Here is a 19,468-nt window from a genome sequence, read left to right on the forward strand (position 1 = left end):
GGCAGGTCCCCCCCAGTGTCTGCGTTAGCACATGAAGGGAGGCCAAGACTAGACTGTCTGAAAGGTTGAACGTCGGGTTGATACTGACTAGCTGCAGCACATGGGCTGCCTCAGGCCTCCTGGGTCTCCTGGGGCCCAGCAAACAGAGAAGGACTTGTTGCCCGAGGCAGCCTCACCTACTCCCTCTGTGTTTCTTGGCTGACAAAGTCTGTCACTCCAGATCAATGCTTCAGAGGCCACCTCAGAAGTCAACCAGCTCTGCCTGGCACTTTCAGGAGCTCCATTTGTCCTTGAAATACCTCTTGCTCTTCCAAACCACCCTTCCTCTCCTGGCCAGGCTGGAAACCCACCTCCTCCCTCCCTCCCTCCCCGGCGGATGCTCCACGTGCTATAACGGCTGTGGCTTGTCCAGCCCTTAACCCCAGTAAGCCCCAGAGCCCTCCACTGTGCTGGTGTAGAAACAGGCACTCATCTGCAGCCCCAGAGTGGGAGCTCCGATAGCACCAGGAAACAGAAGACAGGAGAATGGTCCCTGTCCAAATAGACAAACTTATTTCTTGTCATCATTTGTTCCCAAGCAGGGTCAGGAGATCAGGACCCCCTGGCCCCCTAGCCTCGGGTGTAGGAGGAGGAGTAGGGGAGTCACTTCGGCACATGGCTGTGGTGCTTCTTGCCTCTGTGGGTAGGGGATGACAGTGCTGATTTCGTGAGGAAGTAGGTGGTGCTGGAGGTCCTGAGATGCGTCTGTTTGGTCCCTTCTGTGCCTCAGGTTTGAAGGTGTCTCTGCAGATGGCAAGGCAAGGCCTCCCTGCAAAAGGACCATCTGCTCAAAATGAGTGGGAGAGCTGGCAGGCCACCAGCCGCCCTCCCATGCTGGGCTCAGCACTAGCCTGTGGTGCTAACAAGCCTGCACACTTTCCCTAGACACCTGTTCTGCTGTCCCCTAGACCTAAACAGGAGGTGTGATGGTGGCTCTGACCGGGGGTCGAGTCAAAGATGCTGGCCCTTCACAGACAGCCACAGTGTCCGGGTATCAGAAAAGTCACAAAGCAATTCCTTCTAGTGTCTCCGGACCTACTATGTGTCAGGTTGTCTGCACATGGCAGGGGCTACTGGTCCTGTCTGTCGACCTGTGAGGCTTCCTGGGTCCTGTTCTTGTTCAGCCACTCACAGTTGCTGTGTGTCCTCACCTGTCCTTGCCCTCTCTGGGCTTCAGTCTTACCTTCAGGACAGTGATGGGGGAGTGGGGTGCCCTCTATAACACTGTTTTCCTTGCTTTCATCTTGCCTTTCATGGTGCTTCTTCAGTCAGGATTCAGTACCCAGAGGAGGTGAGGCAAAGGTTTCTGTGGGGTTTCAGATTTCTTGCTGAAGTTTGGGGTCTTCCTAGGCTTAAAATGAGGAACCCTTTTTGGTAGCCTGTGTGGCCTTCATGTCCTGGGCATGGGCTCAGTCTTTCTGCTGAGAGGCCCCACAAACCCTTTAACCACCACGTGACATCCTGCCATAGCTAAACACACACTCAGAGTAAAGGAATGAGTTGAAGGGCACCAGGCAAGGGAAGGGCAGAGGTGGGATTTGAACACACAGTCTATACCTGGCACTGCCTCTTAACCTCTAAGGCAAGCAGGCTGTGGTGAAAGAAAACATGACAGTCATACAGGATCTTGTTGATTAGTGCAGTCTATCCTTGGAGACTTGAATCTAGCACACTGAGGAACCAGCACTTGTAACAAGCAGCCTCAAGGATTCTGACTCAGGCTGAGTGGACCACTCATAGAGAGCCTGGGCTCCTGACATCACCCTGGGCCTTTGGGAGCTTGGTCTTGGCCAGTGCTGCTGATGGGCTCCAGCTCTGAGGTGGCAGTGACTTGGGCCAGACCATAAGCTGCCATCAACCGTCTCAGGGAGGGATTGGAATCCGTACACTCTCCGAGGCTCTCCAGAACCCTTTACCCTCAGGCATACAGGGCTGGGTGGGCACATCTGTTCCCAGGGAGGCCTCTCAAGGAGTAACTTCAGAGAAGGTCCACATCTTTGCCTGGAGGAGGGCTCTCTATGGGGAGCCCCATCCTTCCCAGCCCCTCCTGCAGTTTCCACAGCAACCACTGTTGCCATGGCTTTGCTTGGTAAGCAGCTGGTGAGGAAGAGGGTAAACCTGAGGCCCATACACCCACCAAAGCCACTGAAGAAACAAATGTGCTACCTCCACAATCCTGGAGACCCCTCAAACAGAGGGGTGACCCTCCCACAAGGAGTCACCGAGGAAAGGCGGGATGATGAGGCAGGAAGTCCCCTAGGCTGGGACTCCCTCCCTCCTGGCCTGCCTGGCCAGCTCTGTCCTACCACAGGCTACACTGTTTGCTTTCCGCCTCCACCGCACACTGAGCGCCTTGGGTGGGGAGCTGGTGACTCATCCTCACGGCCCAGCACAGGGCCTGGCACAGACCAGAGTCAATTCAATTATATAAAAAGCTAAATCTGGCTCCTTGGATGTAGGGGGTGGCACCATGGGACGGAGGACATTTCTAGCCTCTGGAGTCCAACAGACACTTGGGTTTGAATGTCAGACCTGGGGCCGGAGTATACAGTTCAATGGCAGAATACTTGACTAGTATGTAGGAGAGTCTGGGTTTGAAGGCCAGCACAAAAAAACACATGAAACAACAAAATCCAAACTAATAAGAAAAAGCTCACGGCTCTGCTGTGTTGCCTTGAGTGAGTTACTTCCCCTCTCTGGGCCTCAGTTGCTTCATCTATAAAGTGAGAATCTCTGTGAGAGCCTTATTTGATGACTTGGGGATTCCCTTAGAATGATTGATTCCCTCATGAATACTGAGCCCTGGGCTGGCACAGTATTCAGTAGTAGGTGGAAAGTACCAGCCCCGTCCTCTTGCAGATCATTAGTATGGCCAGAAGGAAATGCGTTTGCCTGGTACCCATAAAGGACTAATGCATGCCAAGTTTCTCTCGCCTTCCCCGAGTCAGCGGCCCGCGGACCCCTAGGGAGTCTGCTTTTCTAGAGGTGGCACAGGAAAGGGCCCCAAGACGGGGGCCTTGAACCTGAGGGCCTGTCTGTTCTCCTTGGACCCTTTGCCCCCGAGCCAGGAAGTGTTGTGAGCCCCCATTGGCTCTGGGCTGAGTCTGAGTCTCCCTGGATCTCTTCCAGGGGATGGCTGTCTAGATCAGTATGGTCCCTCAGGCTCTGGTCTGCTTCCCCATTTCCTGGGTTCTGAGGGATCCTGTGACTGCTAATTCTGCCAGCCTGATTCCTGGAGAGGCCTCCACCCTCCAGCCAGCCCGTGGATGTCGTGGGTGGGGGATTGAGAATAGCTGACAGAGGCTCATCCAAAAGTTGACATCAGCAGGAGCAAATGTTGGGTATGGCCTGTCAGGTCTCAGGGCAAGCCTCTGGAGGGGCTGCATCCTGGGGACCCAGAGGTCAGGGGCTTTTACAGAACTGAGCCCAGGCTATGTCAAGCCATTGGAAGATCCCTGAGACTGTTTGTCCATCTATAAAGTGGGGACTGTAACTGTGCCCTCCTCCCAGGCTAGTTTCTGGAGCCCGTGAGCTGCTGCCCACAAGGCAGCTGGCATGCGGTTGGTACCAAAGAAGGCTGAGTTCTGTTCTTTGCCTCCTCCGGGCTGCATCTGTCTCTCTTCAACTCTAGCCCAGATGGGGTCTGGGGAAGAGGAACGGAACCATTGCCTGCTCAGAGGGACAGGGAGGAGGGCAGTTCTGCTCTGGTTTTGCTGAGATCTAACTGGCCATCAGTTTCTTGGGCTATCCTGTGCTATATTCTCTCCTGGGCAGAATAACAGTGGCTGGGATGGGGCAGGGCCTTTTCTTGGCTCAGAACTACATGATATATATTTGAGGGCTATCTGGGAAGCTGCTTGTCTAGCCTCTTGGCAACCTGATGGGACTCAGGGGAGTCCCTCCCCCTAGTGACTTAATGTTCTCAGTAAGATGCTGTGGGACCTGGTCTTTGAGACAGGTCCTCCCTGGGTGGGAAGGCAGCTGCCTTCAGATCCTGACCCTCTTCTGATCCCCAAACTCGTTGCAGGGACTTCTTGCCCCGAGGATCTGGCATCGTCACCCGGCGTCCTCTGGTCCTGCAGCTGGTTAATTCTACCACAGGTTCGTGTCCTCCATCAGCAGCCAGACGTGGTCCCTCCCCAAGGTGAAGTCCAGCCTAGCTACTGAAGTTGCTTTCAGAGTGACTTTAGGCAAGACCATCCTCCCCTCCTTGGGCCTTGATCTAAATCTAAATAGTGGGTATAAAACTGTAAGCTAAGGCTCGCTGTGTTTGGAGATAAAGGGTGGATTACGGGAGAAGGATGCCACTCAGGCGGGCTTCCCAGGTCTGATGCCTCATTCCCTTCTCCTGCTGGCTTCTGGAGCAGAATATGCTGAGTTCCTGCACTGCAAGGGGAAGAAATTCACCGACTTCGAGGAGGTGCGCCTGGAGATCGAGGCTGAGACCGACCGAGTCACCGGCACCAACAAGGGCATTTCGCCAGTGCCCATAAACCTGCGGGTCTACTCACCCCATGGTGAGGCGACCTGGCCCCGCCTCCTTTTTCCTGCTTCTTTGTTTAGCCTCGCCCCCTGGGCCAATTTTTCTGGCCCCACACATTTCATACACTTGTTGAGCATTGTGGTCCTCTACGTCCCCTAACTCAAGCCCTACCTGCCTAATCCCTCCCACTTCTGGCCACGCTCACCGGTAGATGCTCTTTAAGCTGGACCCTATTCTTTAACTCGGCCCACCTAACCACGCCCACACTGTGACTGGCCCTCTTTGCCTCTCTGTCCAGTGCTGAACCTGACTCTAGTGGACCTGCCAGGAATGACCAAAGTCCCAGTTGGGGACCAGCCTCCTGACATCGAGTTCCAGATCCGGGACATGCTTATGCAGTTCGTCACTAAGGAGAACTGCCTTATCCTGGCTGTGTCCCCTGCCAACTCGGACCTGGCCAACTCTGATGCCCTCAAGATCGCCAAGGAGGTAGACCCCCAGGGTAGGTCCTTGACAGGTAGCTGACGCACAAGGCACTGCAGGGGTCTAGCTTTAGACTAGGGGTATCACTAAAGAGGCTAAGTAATGGTGGGATTGGGTTTAATCTTTAGACTCATTTCAGCTGGGTCTAGTGAAACCTCATCCTAATATAGAAAGTCCAGGATTCACGCCAACACTAGCTAGCTATGCGACAAGTTTGAGGACAACCTGGGTTACATGAGATCCCGTCTCTAAAAGCTAAAAAGGGGGCCCTCAAGGTGGCTCAGTGGGAAAAGGTCCCTGTTGCCAATGATGACCTGGTTTTGATCCCTGGAATCCATGTGGAAGATGGGGAGACGTGCACGCTGCAAGTTGTCTTCTGACTGAACATGTTTGTGGGGGAATGGATGTACTCACATACATGAATAAGTAAATAAACAAATGTGATACTTAAAGACCCAACCCCAAAGAAACAGTTTATCCTGGTTGGAGATGCAGCTTAGTGCTAGGGTTCTTACCTGGCATGGTGTAGTTAAAACATCATTTTGGCTAGGTGGTGATGGCGCACCCTTTAATCCCAGCACTTGGGAGGCAGAGGCAGGCGGATTTCTGAGTTCCAGGCCAGCCTGGTCTACAGAGTGAGTTCCAGGACAGCCAGAGCTACACAGAGAAACCCTGTCTTGAAAAACAACAACAAAAAAGTACTTTCTTAGCATGGATGTTTTGTCGGCACGATGTTTGTGCATCACTTGATTGCACAGGACAGAAGATTGCACCAGATCCCCTGAAACTGTTACAGACAACTGTGAGCTGCCATGTGGGTGCTGGAAACTGAACTGGGGTCTTCTGGAAGAGCAGCCAGTACTCTAACCACTGAGCCATCTCCCCAGCCCCCTATGTGAATCAGGTTTAAAGCCAGCCTGAGCTCTGTAGCCATGTCCTCTCTGAAGGAAATGGTAACAACAACAACAAAAACCACTGTAGCCACTTCGGATCATGAAGCAGGGGCAGCTAAGTGGGCGAGTGTACAGGGGAGGAGGGGAGCAGCATGGAAGGCTTGAGAATGCATGAAGTCCCCTGAGTGGGGGCTGGGGCCACTGTGACAATCCTCCTGTGGTCACTTCCCAGGCCAGCGCACCATTGGGGTCATCACCAAGTTGGACCTGATGGACGAGGGCACAGATGCTCGGGATGTGCTGGAGAACAAGCTGCTTCCTCTGCGCAGAGGTGGGCGTCCACCTTCCGGAACTGCCCTGCACCCCCGCATCTCCCTTCCTGGAAGGCTGGCTGACCCTTGACCCTGACCCTGTTCCACAGGCTACATTGGCGTGGTGAACCGGAGCCAGAAGGACATAGACGGGAAAAAGGACATCACGGCCGCCTTGGCTGCCGAGCGCAAGTTCTTCCTCTCCCACCCATCCTACCGCCACCTGGCTGACCGCATGGGCACGCCCTACCTGCAGAAGGTCCTCAACCAGGTAGGGGGCCAGGCCAGGCCAGGGCCTGGAGTAATTTAAGTACATCTTTTTTTGTTTGTTTGTGTTTTGTTTTTTGAAGTTTTATTTTATTTTATTTTATTTTATTTTATTTTATTTTATTTTATTTTATTTTACATGCATGGCTGTGTTGTCTGTGTCTGGTGCCCGAGGAGGTATTAACTCCTCCTGGGACTGGAGTTACAGATGGTTGTGAGGTGTCATGTGGTTGCTGGGAATCAAACCTGGGTCCTCTACAAGAGCAGTCGATGCTCTTAACTGCAGAGCTCTCCAGCTCGGTTTTCTCAGTACATCTTAAGGGTGACTGAGATAGATTAGCATCCAGTGCAGAACCACTCAGATACAGAGAAAGGAAGCCACTTACCCCAGTTCCACAGGGAGGTAGTGACAAGCGTTTGCTGACCTCTTCTGTCTGGGATGTGGAGGGGAGCCCCAGGAGCGCAGCGTGTGTAGAAGGCCAGGATTTATGTGAATGCTGGCACTCACTAGAGATGACTGGAATGTGTTCAGCTGGACATCCTGGTCCTTTTGTCAGGATCCAGAGAGGCTGATCCAGAAATCGCAAACATTCCAGAAGCTTCCCTGGGATGTTCCCCCTTGACTGTGTAGGGGCAGTCAAGACTACCATAGATCTGGATTCCAATCCCAACTTCATTACTCACCCTCTGTGACACTACTATCTGAAAAAGAGGACAGTAGTGACCAGACCCTGCCCCGTAATGTCCCCACGATGGCTCATGGGGATAGGGTATAGGGGGACCTAGCAGACTTGAACACATGAACTTGAGAATTACCTTTAGGTAATTGGAGCCCAGAGGGTGCAAGGTGAGGTGTCCTTCAGCCTTCCCTGCCTAAAAACATTCAATTACTCAAAGTAAGGCAGCTTCAAGTATGGATCCAGGTTCCTGGCTTCTGTCAGAAACCGAGCTAAGGCATGGTGCTTTTAAAAACTCCCCTGGGGGCACCTGCAGAGCTCCAGGCCTGCTGGCTACTGCAGGGATTCTCAATCTGTGAGTTGCACCCCTTTGGGGACTGAATGACCCTTTTACAGGGTTGCATATCGGATATCCTGCATGTCATATATGTATGTTACTATTCATGACAGAAGCAAAATTACGTTGTGAAGTAGCAACAAAAATAATCTTATGGTCGGGGGTCACCACAGTAGGAGGAACTGTTTTAAAGGGTCGCCGCCTCAGGAAGGTTGAGAAGCACTGATCTACAGCTTCTGGCCCGGTCCTCCTCAGCTCCGTGCCTCACCGCGTCACAGAGCCACCTGGCTTCCCTCCCTCCCCATGCCTAGGCCTGTTGGCATTTAGGCTTGTGACCTTGGTTTTAACCTTTTCCTTACCCACCACACCCAGCAACTGACCAACCACATCCGAGACACACTGCCGGGACTTCGGAACAAGCTGCAGAGCCAGCTGCTGTCCATTGAGAAGGAAGTGGACGAGTACAAGAACTTCCGACCGGATGACCCCGCACGCAAGACCAAGGCCCTGCTGCAGTAAGGCTCCTGGCCCCAGTCCCCAGGGCTGAACTACTCCAGCCCCTCCCACCCTCCCTCCAGGGCCCGGGGCTCCCTCCTCTGCATCCTCAGGCCACGCCCTTCTCCCCCACACAGAATGGTCCAGCAGTTTGCAGTGGACTTCGAGAAGCGCATCGAGGGTTCTGGAGACCAGATCGACACTTATGAACTGTCAGGTGGAGCCCGTATAAACCGGATCTTCCATGAACGCTTCCCTTTTGAGCTGGTTAAGGTAGAGCACTGCAGTCCCAGGCAGAAGGGCAGACCCTGTCTCTACCTCCTAATGGCAGGGCCAACACTGACCAGCCTTCTGTCTGCTCTCCACAGATGGAGTTTGATGAGAAGGAACTGCGAAGGGAGATAAGCTATGCTATCAAGAACATCCACGGCATCAGGCATGTGCTGGGGCCAGGGTGGGGTCTGCACCGTTAGTTAAGGGGCACGAGGCATGTACTGGGACCAGGGTGGGGTCTGCACCATTAGTTAAGGGGCACGAGGCCTGAAGGAGTCTCCGGCAGGAAGGACCTACGAGTCCTGGGTTTCAGTCCCCTCAACCCCAACTTTCTGTCTCCTCACTTGACAGGCTCCAGCTAAGGGAGGTGGCTAGGGGCTGGGCTGTACACAGCCTGCAATCCACTGGCCTCCTTGGCTGTCCTTGGGAGAGTGGCCTGGAGGCACAGGGTACAAGTGTCCAGGGAAGTACTCTCTGGGGATGGATGCAGCTCTCCCCAGGGTGCAGCAATTCTATCCAGTGCCACCCAAGTAGCTGAGCAAAGGATAGGGTTACTGGGTAGGGCCTGGGGCATCGCACTCAGATATTGTTCTAAATTGCTTTATGTGGAGAGTTTTCAACTTGTCAGACCCCCCCCCCAAAGGCTCCTATTAGCTCTGCTCTCCACATTCTACCCATCCCCTCCTAAGCCACCCCTTGGTGGAGAAAGGAGGGGTGGGAGATAGAGCCTGCTGCTTAGACACACGCCCCCGTCAGGGACCCCGACTCTGACTGGCATTGTGCCCATCTGACACCTCTGTGGACAGGAGAGCCCTGAGCTCCTCCTGTAGGCTCCATGCTATGTCTTGGCATGAAATTTACAATTTGATAACTGTGTTAGCCTAGTCAAAAATCCACATCTCCTAGTCTAAACAAAACAAAACAAAGCTCAGTTCTCAATATGGCTCTGAAGGAAGCCTTGGTTTTGCAATTTCCAAAGAGTTTGGGAATATAGAACCTTTCACAGCAACACTTAAGAGGGAGCAAAAGGTACACAGGAGAGGCTCAAGCAGAGGATCACTGACAGGAAAACCTCTCAGGAGAACCTCCCAACCCATGGACTAGATGGGAACACCGACGCTCAGCAAGGGTAGTGGGAGGACTCTTCCCCCAGGCATAGCCAAGGACTGGAGAGGGACTGTGGCCTGGCACTCCTGGCAAGTGGCAGCCTGTGACACTGCCCTTCTCCTGCTCCGGGTGTTCAGAACGGGGCTGTTTACCCCAGACATGGCATTTGAAACCATCGTGAAAAAGCAGGTGAAGAAGACCCGAGAACCGTGTCTCAAGTGTGTGGACATGGTTATCTCGGAGCTAACCAGCACGGTTAGACAGTGCACCAAGAAGGTAACAGGCAGCCCTCGGCCAGCCCCTCTGCCCCACCTCTGGCCCTTCCTGCACTGCTCAGCCAGTCCCCACATACCCCGCCTCCTCGGTAGCATGCACAGGCCTCAGCGGGTAGGGAAAGACCTGGACAGGGGAGCCCTCTGAGGGGGCCTCACCCACACCTTGATCCCCAGGTCTGGGGAATCAAAGAATTGGACACTAAGAGATCTCCCCTGCCTCAGAAAGAATGGTGTTTAAGGGAACCCTGGGCCCCTGCAGATGTGGGGCTACCTTTCGAGAGTCTTGGGGAAGCCTCAGCCTGAGGACATGTGAGAGACAGGACCTTCTGGAGTACTGTGCAGGAACCTGGGCAGCCAGAGGAGTGCAGAGGGTCCAGGGCTGGCAGGTCCCACGTTTCCCTGTTGTCCTTCATCCTCGCCACCTTCCCACCGCTCTCTGGGGACTGTCACTCAGGCGCTCCATCCCCTTCCACATGCAGCTTTCCAGGGACAGAGCTGTCTCCTGCCAGGCAGCCAGCCTCACAGAACTGTCCAGGGAGGCAGGGCTTGGAGGATGTTGCTCATTTCTCACAGCAGGGAAACTAAGGCTCGGGCACTGAGTAAACTACCCAGGCCGTATCTGCTAAGAAGTGGCAGAGCTGTTGCTGGAAGCTGGGGCTGTGGACTCTTAAGTCCAGTGCTCAGTGGTTCCACCAGCACCCCTCCATCCCACTGCTGCCTTGGTCCGTCTCAATCACCGCTCCTCTCTGTCTCCTCGCCTCTTCTCTTGCTTTCTGTCTTTCGGAGCTGAATTCCCACAGGCCTGTTAGGAGGAGAGGCAAGGGATGCCCCTTGAGGAGGAAGGAAGGAACAGGAGCAGGCAAGGAGGTCAGAGCGGAGGTTGGGAGGGCCGGCTGCTGCACGAAGCTCCAGGAGGCTTTGTCTGCATCACAAACTGTGCAAGTGGGCAGTGCGCAGCCTAGGTGGCCAAGCACCCTAGCAGAGGTAGCCGACAGGGCTGGGCTTTTGAGTCTGGCTGAAGCAGTTCAGGAACACTCGAAAGCCTAGACTTGCACAGGATGTGTGGCCAGGGCCTGGTCTGGGTCAGGGCCTTAGGAGGACCCAAGGGGCACCAGAAAAGAGCAAGGGAGGAGGATTGTAGGGGCATCCCTGGGGCAGAGGATCTGAACTGGAAAGGGCTCTCTCATAACAAGGGTTTGGTCCCTTACACCTTTGGCCATATCCCCAGAGCCCTGGGGGAGGGGGTGCCTGACAGCACCTGGCAGGTGCAACCCTGGGAGAGGGGGGGGGCTGGGTCCCATGCTCACGGTGTCTTCTGTTCTCTCTCTTTCTCTCTCTCTTTGTTGGTGTCTCTCTCTTCCCCCCATGCCTGGCCATCCTCACCCACCCTTGAGCCCTGCCGCTTGGCTTTCACTCCCATCCTCGCCCCCTCTGTCCACCCGGCTGTTCCCCCTCCTGCCCCCTGCCCTCCCTCCTCCTCGGGTGCAGGACGGGCCTCTTCACACCTGACCTCGCTTTTGAAGCCACAGTGAAAAAGCAGGTGCAGAAGCTCAAAGAGCCCAGTATCAAGTGTGTGGACATGGTAGTCAGTGAACTCACGTCCACCATCAGAAAGTGTAGTGAAAAGGTATGGCGGCCGCCTGGGAGGGGCTGGGCCCGGCTGGCACCACATCCCAGTGGTTACGGCTTGCCATGGGCAGATGTGATGGCCTCTTAGCTCCCCATTGGAACCCAGGCAGTCCCCGGCCTGAGATTTCCTGCCATCTTATAACCCTGGGACTACTTTCGATCAGGATCCTGCCAGAGTCTTGTCCCTGCCAGAGGGCTATACCCCACCCCACGTTTCTCCTTTCCATTGGTAAGGATGACTGTAAAGTAGCAACCACAATGATGACAGGGGTTGGCGACAGTTTACTGAGCAGCTACTATGTGCTTCAGTGGGCCGAGTGCTGACCCTTACTATGGGACTTAATTCTCTCAACAACTCTGAGCAGCAGGTAGCATCATTATCCATGTGACCAGACAGATCTCAGGAGAAGCAGAGTGGGACTCAGCTGGAGGAGGGTTCACAGTCAGGACCTCTTGAGACAGGAAAGCCAATCCCAGGACCTCAAAACCAACTTGCCCTAAAGCGTTTTGGATTCCTCAGTGGCAGCACTCTGTATAAAAGTCAGGCATGGGCAGCCTCTTTTGGGTGGCGGTGATCTTTTCCATGTCTTTTTCTCTATCTGTCCACTTTTGGCCATTTTGAGGACTTTTAGCCAGGCTGTCCAAAATAGCACTTGCTCTCAGCATGCAGAAGGGGACCCATTGGCAGTGGGAACTTTGCCAGGATCCTCATGCTGTCCCTGAATCTGAAGATGTCCGTTGAGCTGAGGTGTGTGTGGGGGACACACGTCTGCCTTAACTTCAAGGTTCTAGTGAGCATCACTCGGTATCTCCGGGCCCTGCTCTGGGGCGTCCCTGTGTCTTGGTTCACAGACTCTCTGTCTCTTGTGCTCAGTCCATAGCAGAAGCAGTTCCAGGCCTATGTAAGGGCATTTAGCGTGTTCCAGTGCTTGTATTTCATTCTTGTTCTCTTCTTTCTCCTCCAGTCCTCTGTTCTTCTCTCCCCTCCCCCTCCCTCTTCCTCTTTTTTGTTTGTTTGTTTGTTTGTTTGCTTGTTTTTGAGACATAGACTCACTCTCTTGCCCAGGCTAGCCTAGAATCTACTTTGTAGCCCAGGCTGACCTGACTCCGTGGCAGTCCTTCTGTCTCAGTCTCCTGAGAGGTAGCAGTAAAGGCATGAGCCACTACACCCTCCTTGAAAACATCCATATTTCTGGGCTGGCCAGATGGTTCAGTGAGTAAAGCTGTCACTGTGTGTGTGTGCCCGCACGCACACCATACACACACCATACACACATCATATATACACACACACACACCATACACACACACACCATATATACACACACATTATACACACTCACACACACCATACACACATCATATATACACACACACACCATACACACACACACCATATATACACACACACATTATACACACTCACACACACCATACACACATCATACACACACACACCATACACACACCATACACACATCATACACACACACATGCACACACCACACACACACACACACACATACACATACCACACATACACATACACACAGCATTACATACACACATGATACACACACACCATACACACACAAACCATACACACACACACACCATACACATACCATACACATACCATACACACACCATACAACACAAACCATCCACACACACCATACACACACCATACACATACCATACACACACATACCATACATGCATCATACACATACCATACACACACACACACCATACATACATCATACACATGCCATACACACACCATACACACACACACATACACACACCACACACACATACACACAGCATAACACACACACACACACAATGTTAATAAAATAACTCATTTCAAAAACTTGCCTATTATAGCATAGTTGGCTTGTGTGTCTAACCGTGTGGACACTGATCCTTTATACTGTGTTTTTGTTCCACACACACTCTCAGTGGAATCATTACCTAGCTTCTAGAAACAGTTTGGTTTTTTTTTTTTTTCTGAGACAGGGTTTCTCTGTGTAGCCCTGTCTGTCCTGGAACTCACTCTGTAGACGAGGCTGGCCTCGAACTCAGAGATCTGCCTGCCTCTGCCTCGCTGAGATTAAAGGTGTGTGGCACCACCTCCTGGTCCTATATAATAATTATTTTAAAGATTTATTTATTTTTATTTATTTGAGTACATTGTCGCTGTCTTCAGACATACCAGGAGAGGGCATCAGATCTTACTACAGATGGTTGTAAGCCACCATGTGGTTTTTGGGAATTGAATTCAAGACCTCTGGAAGAGCAGTCAGTGCTCTTAACCGCTGAGCCATCTCTCCAGTCCTATATAATAATTTTTAATGGTGACATCAGAGCCCATTAAATGGATTTGTCTATTTTCCTGTTGTTGGACATTTAATTTTAAAACACATCATGAGGAAACAAGAGTTGGGGAGATGGCTCAGTTGGTAAAGTTGCCACACAAGCAGGAGGACCTGAGTTCAATTCCCAGTGCCCACATGGAATGCCAGCTGCAGTGACACATGTGGTCCCAGAGCTGGCAAGGCAGACTGGCAGAGCCCTGGAGCCTGCTGGCTCACCAGCCTCCCCAAATCTTGGTTCCAGGGTTAATTAGAGATTCCGTCTCAGATACAGGGTGGAGAAGGAACATTGACGTCCGGCCTCCATGGGAGTACGCACACGTTCATGTGCACACGCCCAAAGCAACACGCTGCTAATGCGTTTCTCTGCATTTGAAGATGCATTACGCTCCTTTCTTCTTGGATGGTTTCCTAGGATAAATTGCTAGAAGACTGATTGCTAGACACCAGCACTCCAAAGCTACGGAGTGCTTTGCTGGGCTGCATTCCTCGAGAAAGCCGTCATTATGAATGATAAAACTCTGAAAGCTCTATCTGCCCATCAAGAGGCAATCAATAGGCAAAGTCATGCAGCCACAGTGGAAGACTGGGGCGATTTAAAGGGGAGTCGAGTGTGGTTGTCCACGCCTGCAATCCCAGGAGGATAGTGAGTTCAAAGTCACCCTCTGCTACATAGAGGCCAGCCTGGGCAATATGAGATCCTGTCTCAAAAGAAAAGAGGCAAGACAGGCCTGTGTGCTTCTGTCCACATGTCCCTCTGTGATTTAAAGGGAGCCATATGCTGTCTGATGGAAAACATATTGCAGAAAAGAATGTCTGTAGCACTTAGGGGAGAAAATTGATAAGTATTGAGCCCTAACATCAAAAGTCCTATTTACCCACTGTTTTGAATGAGAGAAAGGAACAGGGCTGTTCCCGTTTCACACCGAAGTCTTTTGTGGTTGGTGAGATAGTTCCTGTGAGCAAGAAGCTTGCTTCACAGAGAGCATAGATCTTAAGGAAGAACCATATTTTGGTCATGATTTAACTTCAGCAGTTAGTTTTCTTTATATGACAAAATCCACTCATGTTTAGTTATTTGTTTGTTTTTTAATACCTGTGTTTTCTTTTTTGTTTGTTTGTTTTCTTTTTTTGTTTTGCTTTTTTGGAGACAGGGTTTCTCTGTATAGCCCTGGCTGTCCTGGAACTCACTCTGTAGACCAGGCTGGCCTCGAACTCAGAAATCAGCCTGTCTCTGCCTCCCAAGTGCTGGGATTAAAGGTGTGCACCACTACTGCCCAGCTGAATACCTGTGTTTTCTAAGCCACTCCTGTCAAGAGTTGGGTGTCATTACTCGCCCTGTTGGGATTAGATGATTTTTATTTTATTTTGTTTTGTTTTACTTCTCTGGACATAGCTGAGAGCTTGTTCCTAGGTTTAGGATAAGAAGGAAAGCACCCAGGAAGTGCTCTGAGAAGCCGCCTAGCAGGGGTGGCTGTGAACCCAGAATTCATGGCTTAGAGCTCCATTCCTGACCTCTAAACTAGTGGGCTGCAGGCTGGAAGGTCGGAGAGAGAGAAAAGTTCCATTTTAAAACTGGTTAAAAGTCCTGGAGGCAGGCACTCTGAGGTGGCAGCCAGGATGGAAAAAGATGCTGGAAGGAGCAGAGTTTCCTGAGGGGGCTGCGGCAGCCCTGTGCATGCGGGACACGTGGAAATCTTGAGAACTGTAGATGCAGGCTCAGAGCAGGGAACTGGCTGCAGTCCTCCAGCTCCACCCCTACCCTGCCCTGAGAGGGAGCCTTGGATCACCCCAAAGGCCTGGGTAACTGTGACTCAGCCCCAAATGTCTGTCCAGGCTCAGAGGCGTCATACAAAAAACCTCACAGAGCAGCAGACCCCACCAGCCAGCGTTTTTCTAAGCCTGGGAGCTCAGGCTGGTCCTCCTAAGCCACTTGTGCTAGGTTGCCTCAGCTGCAGCCATGAAGGCTGGATGTCACCCTTCCCTGAGCTCTTCTCTCTTCCTCATCCTCCTCCCCACCCCGACAGTCCCTCGTGACCCTCATATTGCCCTTGAATCAGGCACAGAATCCCTGGACATCTTTCCACAGGATGCCCTGAGAGTCTTGACCCAGGAAAGGAAGAAAAGCAGGACCAGGAACCTGTCTAAGTTGGGGGTTAATGACTCTGGGGAAAGGGTGGTCCTGGTGGGCAGGCTTCACACACAGAGGAGCCCCATCTAACAGCTGGTTCCAAGCCAAAAGATTGAGGAGCCTCTGCCTGTTCACCCGGCAAGGAGGGCAAAGACATGCACCTTCCATTCATCTCCTCATCCCTCCGACATGCCCTCTTTGAGCACCACTGGTGCCCAGCCCTGCCACAGCCCTAGGGGACCATTACTACTCAGCCAGAGGAGAGAGACTGAGGTAGCACAGGTAGGCCCGAGACTCAGCTCTCAGTCCTCAAGCTGGACAGGCTTTCTAGAAGAGCTGGCACGTAAGAGTCGTAAGAACAGGCTGAACTGAGAACAGAGTTCCTAGGAGTTCAAGGTCATCCTCGGCTACACAGAATACTGTAGGAACTACTAAGTCTGCTAAGTTTCGGACCTGGGCAGGCGTAGCTGGAGATGATGGTGGTAGAGAGGCATACCAAGGGAGACAGAACGGGGTGGATTATCCCAAGCGGGCCCAGGGCCAGCCAGGCCCCCTGCAGGGTACTGCTCATGCTGCTGATGGCCCATCTCTGCATGTCCTCGTGTCCTTGCATGCCTGTGTCCTGTAGCTTCTGCATGTCCTCTGGTGTGACAGCTGTCATTCCCTGTAACTCCTTCTTCCCCAGCTCTGGCAAGGAGCATTGCCTGTCCCCAGCCTGACTCAGGAGGTCATCTGGCACCATGGGCCCTCCCCTTCCCCAGTTCCTCCCAGATAGGTCTCTGGAGGCTCTTCTCTGCTAATTTCTCACCTGGCTGTCACTCAGAGCCTTTAGGAAAGCAAGAGGTAACCCTAAGAGTCAGTGAATACGTTGGGAGCGAAGGCTGCCTCCTCAAAGGCCTCTGTCTGCCAGATTGGTCTTCGGGATGGCCATGACAAGATGGCAGCTCCCATAGCCTGGCTCTTTCTGTAGTTCTCCCCACGGAGATTGCCTCTTACCTACTGAAATTGCCCAGGTGGGCCAGTAAAGATAGTCCTGGAACCGGGAAGACCCTTGAATTGCCATTTAGAAAGCACACTTAGGTGGGAGGAGCAGTCAAGATTCGGTGCCATCAGCTTCCTGGGGCCCCAGGGCTCTCTTGGCTTGGTTGGTGTTCCCATGTGTACCACCCACCCTGTGCTCCGAGGTCCCTGCACTCAGATGGGGTTTGGGTGCCTAATGCCCCAGGCCCTGTGTGTACGTGGCTCTCTCTCTCCTCCCGCCCTTCTCCAGCTTCAGCAATACCCGCGTCTTGGGGAGGAGATGGAACGAATTGTGACCACCCACATCCGGGAACGTGAGGGGCGCACCAAGGAGCAGGTGAGCACAGAGTCTCCATCTCCTTCCCTCTTTCCAAGATCACTTTCTCATCCCCTCTGCTCTCTGATGGGATGATTGGTTAACATAAAGTGGATCGTTGTGGCCATTTTGCTGTTAACCACTGAGCCATCTCTCCTACCCCTTTTGTGGCCATTCTGAGTTTGCTGGACACCATGGTACCATCACCACCACCCACAGAAAGCTTTGTGTCTTGCAATGTTGGCTTTGTACTTGTCATAAACAGTCCCCTTGCAGCCCCTGACAGCTCCCTTTCTTTCTAATTTATCTAGGTTCCTGTGGTAAGTGAAATCATACAGTATTTCAATCCTTTGGTGCCTGGCTTATTTCACTTAGCATAATTCCTTTAAGGGTTATCCAGAATATTGCAGTACCTATTCTGTAGATTATATACTGTGTCTTTGCTTATCTATTACAGTCTTTTCCACCTTAAGTTTTTCCATACATAGGTGTTTTGCCTGTGCGGATGTTTGTATAGCGTTTTTGTGCCCGGTGCCCAGGAGGCCAGAAAATGGCATTGGATCTCTAGGTCTGGAGTTACAGGCATTTGTGAGCCTCCATGTGGGTGCTGGGGATTGAGCCACAGTCCTCTGGAAGAGCAGCCAGTGCTCTTAATCACCGAGCCATCTCCCCCAGCCCCTGTCTGCCATCCTTTGGCTGCTGTATATACTCCTGCTGATAAATATGGCCGGCCAAATACTCCCTCAGGTCCCTGCTTGCAATTCTTTGGGGTCTACACTCAGAAGTGGAATTGGTGGATCACATGGTGATGTCACCTACCATGTTTTTACTAGTTGTCCTGGGAACTGCCAAGCACCTGCTGAGTACACAGGCTACCACTGAGCTGCATCCTGGGTCGACCCCATTTATTTAGTTATTTGAGAAACTGCCATACTAATTACACTTTTTACATTCCCTCCACGTTCTCTCTCTCTCTCTCTCTCTCTCTCTCTCTCTCTCTCTCTCTCTCTCCCTCTGTAAGTCTCCCTCTCGCTCTGTCTGTCTTTTCTCCTTCCACTTCTTGTTCTTTTTGCTCTTCCTTCCCTCCCTCCCTTCCTCCCTCCCTCCTCCCTTCTCATCTGCCCTCCACCCACTAACTGCAATCTCCCTATGTAGCATAAGCTGGCCACAAACCCGTGACCCCCCAGCCTCACCCTCCAGAGTGTTTCACATGCACCCCTGCACCCAGATTCTAGACCCTTCATTTTTCTTTGTCTGTCTGGCATCCTTGGCTTCCTGGCAGTCTGTGAAGTCACCCCCCCCCCCCAGGCCTTCCTCTGTTTGTGATATCTCTGACAGTCTGTGCGGTCATCCCCTGAGGCTATCCTCTGTTTGTTTACCATGTCTCTGACTGGCCTTAGGCCCTCACAGCCGCTGGTCCTTTTGCATTTCTGTTTCTGGAATATTCATTCATTCACAAATTTAGACACCAGATGTTGTCTTTGGGACTGGAAGAGCAGAAATATTGGGGCCAATCTTAGACCTCCTGAGGCTCAGAACATGGTCTCACTATGTAGCCTGTAACTCACTCTGTAGACCAGGCTAGCCTCAAACTCACAGAGATGCACCCGCCTCTGCCTCCCGAGTGCTGGGATTAAAGACGTGTGCCACTTGCCTCCTCTTTGATTGTCACCTCTCTAAACTCATCTTGGTGTCCCAGCTTCCTGCCGTCTCACCCACCCTTGTCCTCAGTGTCCCTTCACCACAATGCTGTGTTCCTTCCTGGTCACTTGAGTTCTTCTTGTCCATGCTTTTAAGTCCTTATTATGCCAGGTGCCGTTATGAACAACTGTGCTCCCAGGTTCCTGGGAGGGGCAAAGAGGACAAAAGGCTTGAGGCTGACCTGGGCAATGTACAGAGACCCTGAGTCAAAACAAACAAACACAACAACACAACACCAAAAAAAGAAGAAAAGAAAAGAAACCAGGCAGGGCCTGTGGGTGAGGCATTTGCTATGCAAGTGTGAGACTGTGAGTTTGAACCCTTAGTATCCACGGGAAGCCGGGCGGGGCCATGCACACCTGGGATCCCAGGGCTCCTGCTGCAAGATGGAAGGCAAGTGACAGAAGAAACCTGGGCGTCATGGTGCACACCTTTAATCCCAGAATTTGAGAGAGAACTTGGGAGGCGGAGTCAGGAGGGTCTCTGAATTTGAGGCCAGATTGGTCTACATAGGGAATCCCAGGACAGCCAGGACTACATAGTGGGACCCTGTCTTGACAACTTTCAACTTTCCTGAGGGGGAGGAGGGAGACAGGGGGAGAGAGGGAGAGAGAGAGAGAGAGAGAGAGAGAGAGAGAGAGAGAGAGAGAGAG

General features: G+C 52.4%; 1 protein-coding gene across 8 annotated transcripts in view; it reads left to right on the forward strand.

The window, feature by feature from the left end:
- Positions 1-19,468, forward strand: part of Dnm1 (dynamin 1) — a 43,807-nt gene that overhangs the window by 7,528 nt on the left and 16,811 nt on the right. For 6 of the 8 annotated variants that reach the window (XM_028757174.1, XM_028757171.1, XM_028757172.1 and 3 more), the window contains exons 2-11: positions 4,067-4,140; positions 4,407-4,556; positions 4,821-5,024; positions 6,131-6,229; positions 6,320-6,480; positions 7,863-8,005; positions 8,123-8,258; positions 8,354-8,421; positions 9,503-9,641; positions 17,049-17,135. In XM_028757174.1, the coding sequence (XP_028613007.1) occupies positions 4,067-4,140; positions 4,407-4,556; positions 4,821-5,024; positions 6,131-6,229; positions 6,320-6,480; positions 7,863-8,005; positions 8,123-8,258; positions 8,354-8,421; positions 9,503-9,641; positions 17,049-17,135 (1,261 nt within the window). Of the gene's footprint in view, positions 1-4,066; positions 4,141-4,406; positions 4,557-4,820; positions 5,025-6,130; positions 6,230-6,319; positions 6,481-7,862; positions 8,006-8,122; positions 8,259-8,353; positions 8,422-9,502; positions 9,642-11,128; positions 11,268-17,048; positions 17,136-19,468 lie in introns of all 8 variants that reach the window. The other 2 variants (XM_028757178.1, XM_028757177.1) reach the window with 1 other exon arrangement.

This window comes from Grammomys surdaster, unplaced genomic scaffold, assembly GCF_004785775.1.
Source record: "Grammomys surdaster isolate TR1022 unplaced genomic scaffold, NIH_TR_1.0 126133, whole genome shotgun sequence".
Classification (NCBI taxonomy): Eukaryota; Metazoa; Chordata; class Mammalia; order Rodentia; family Muridae; genus Grammomys; species Grammomys surdaster.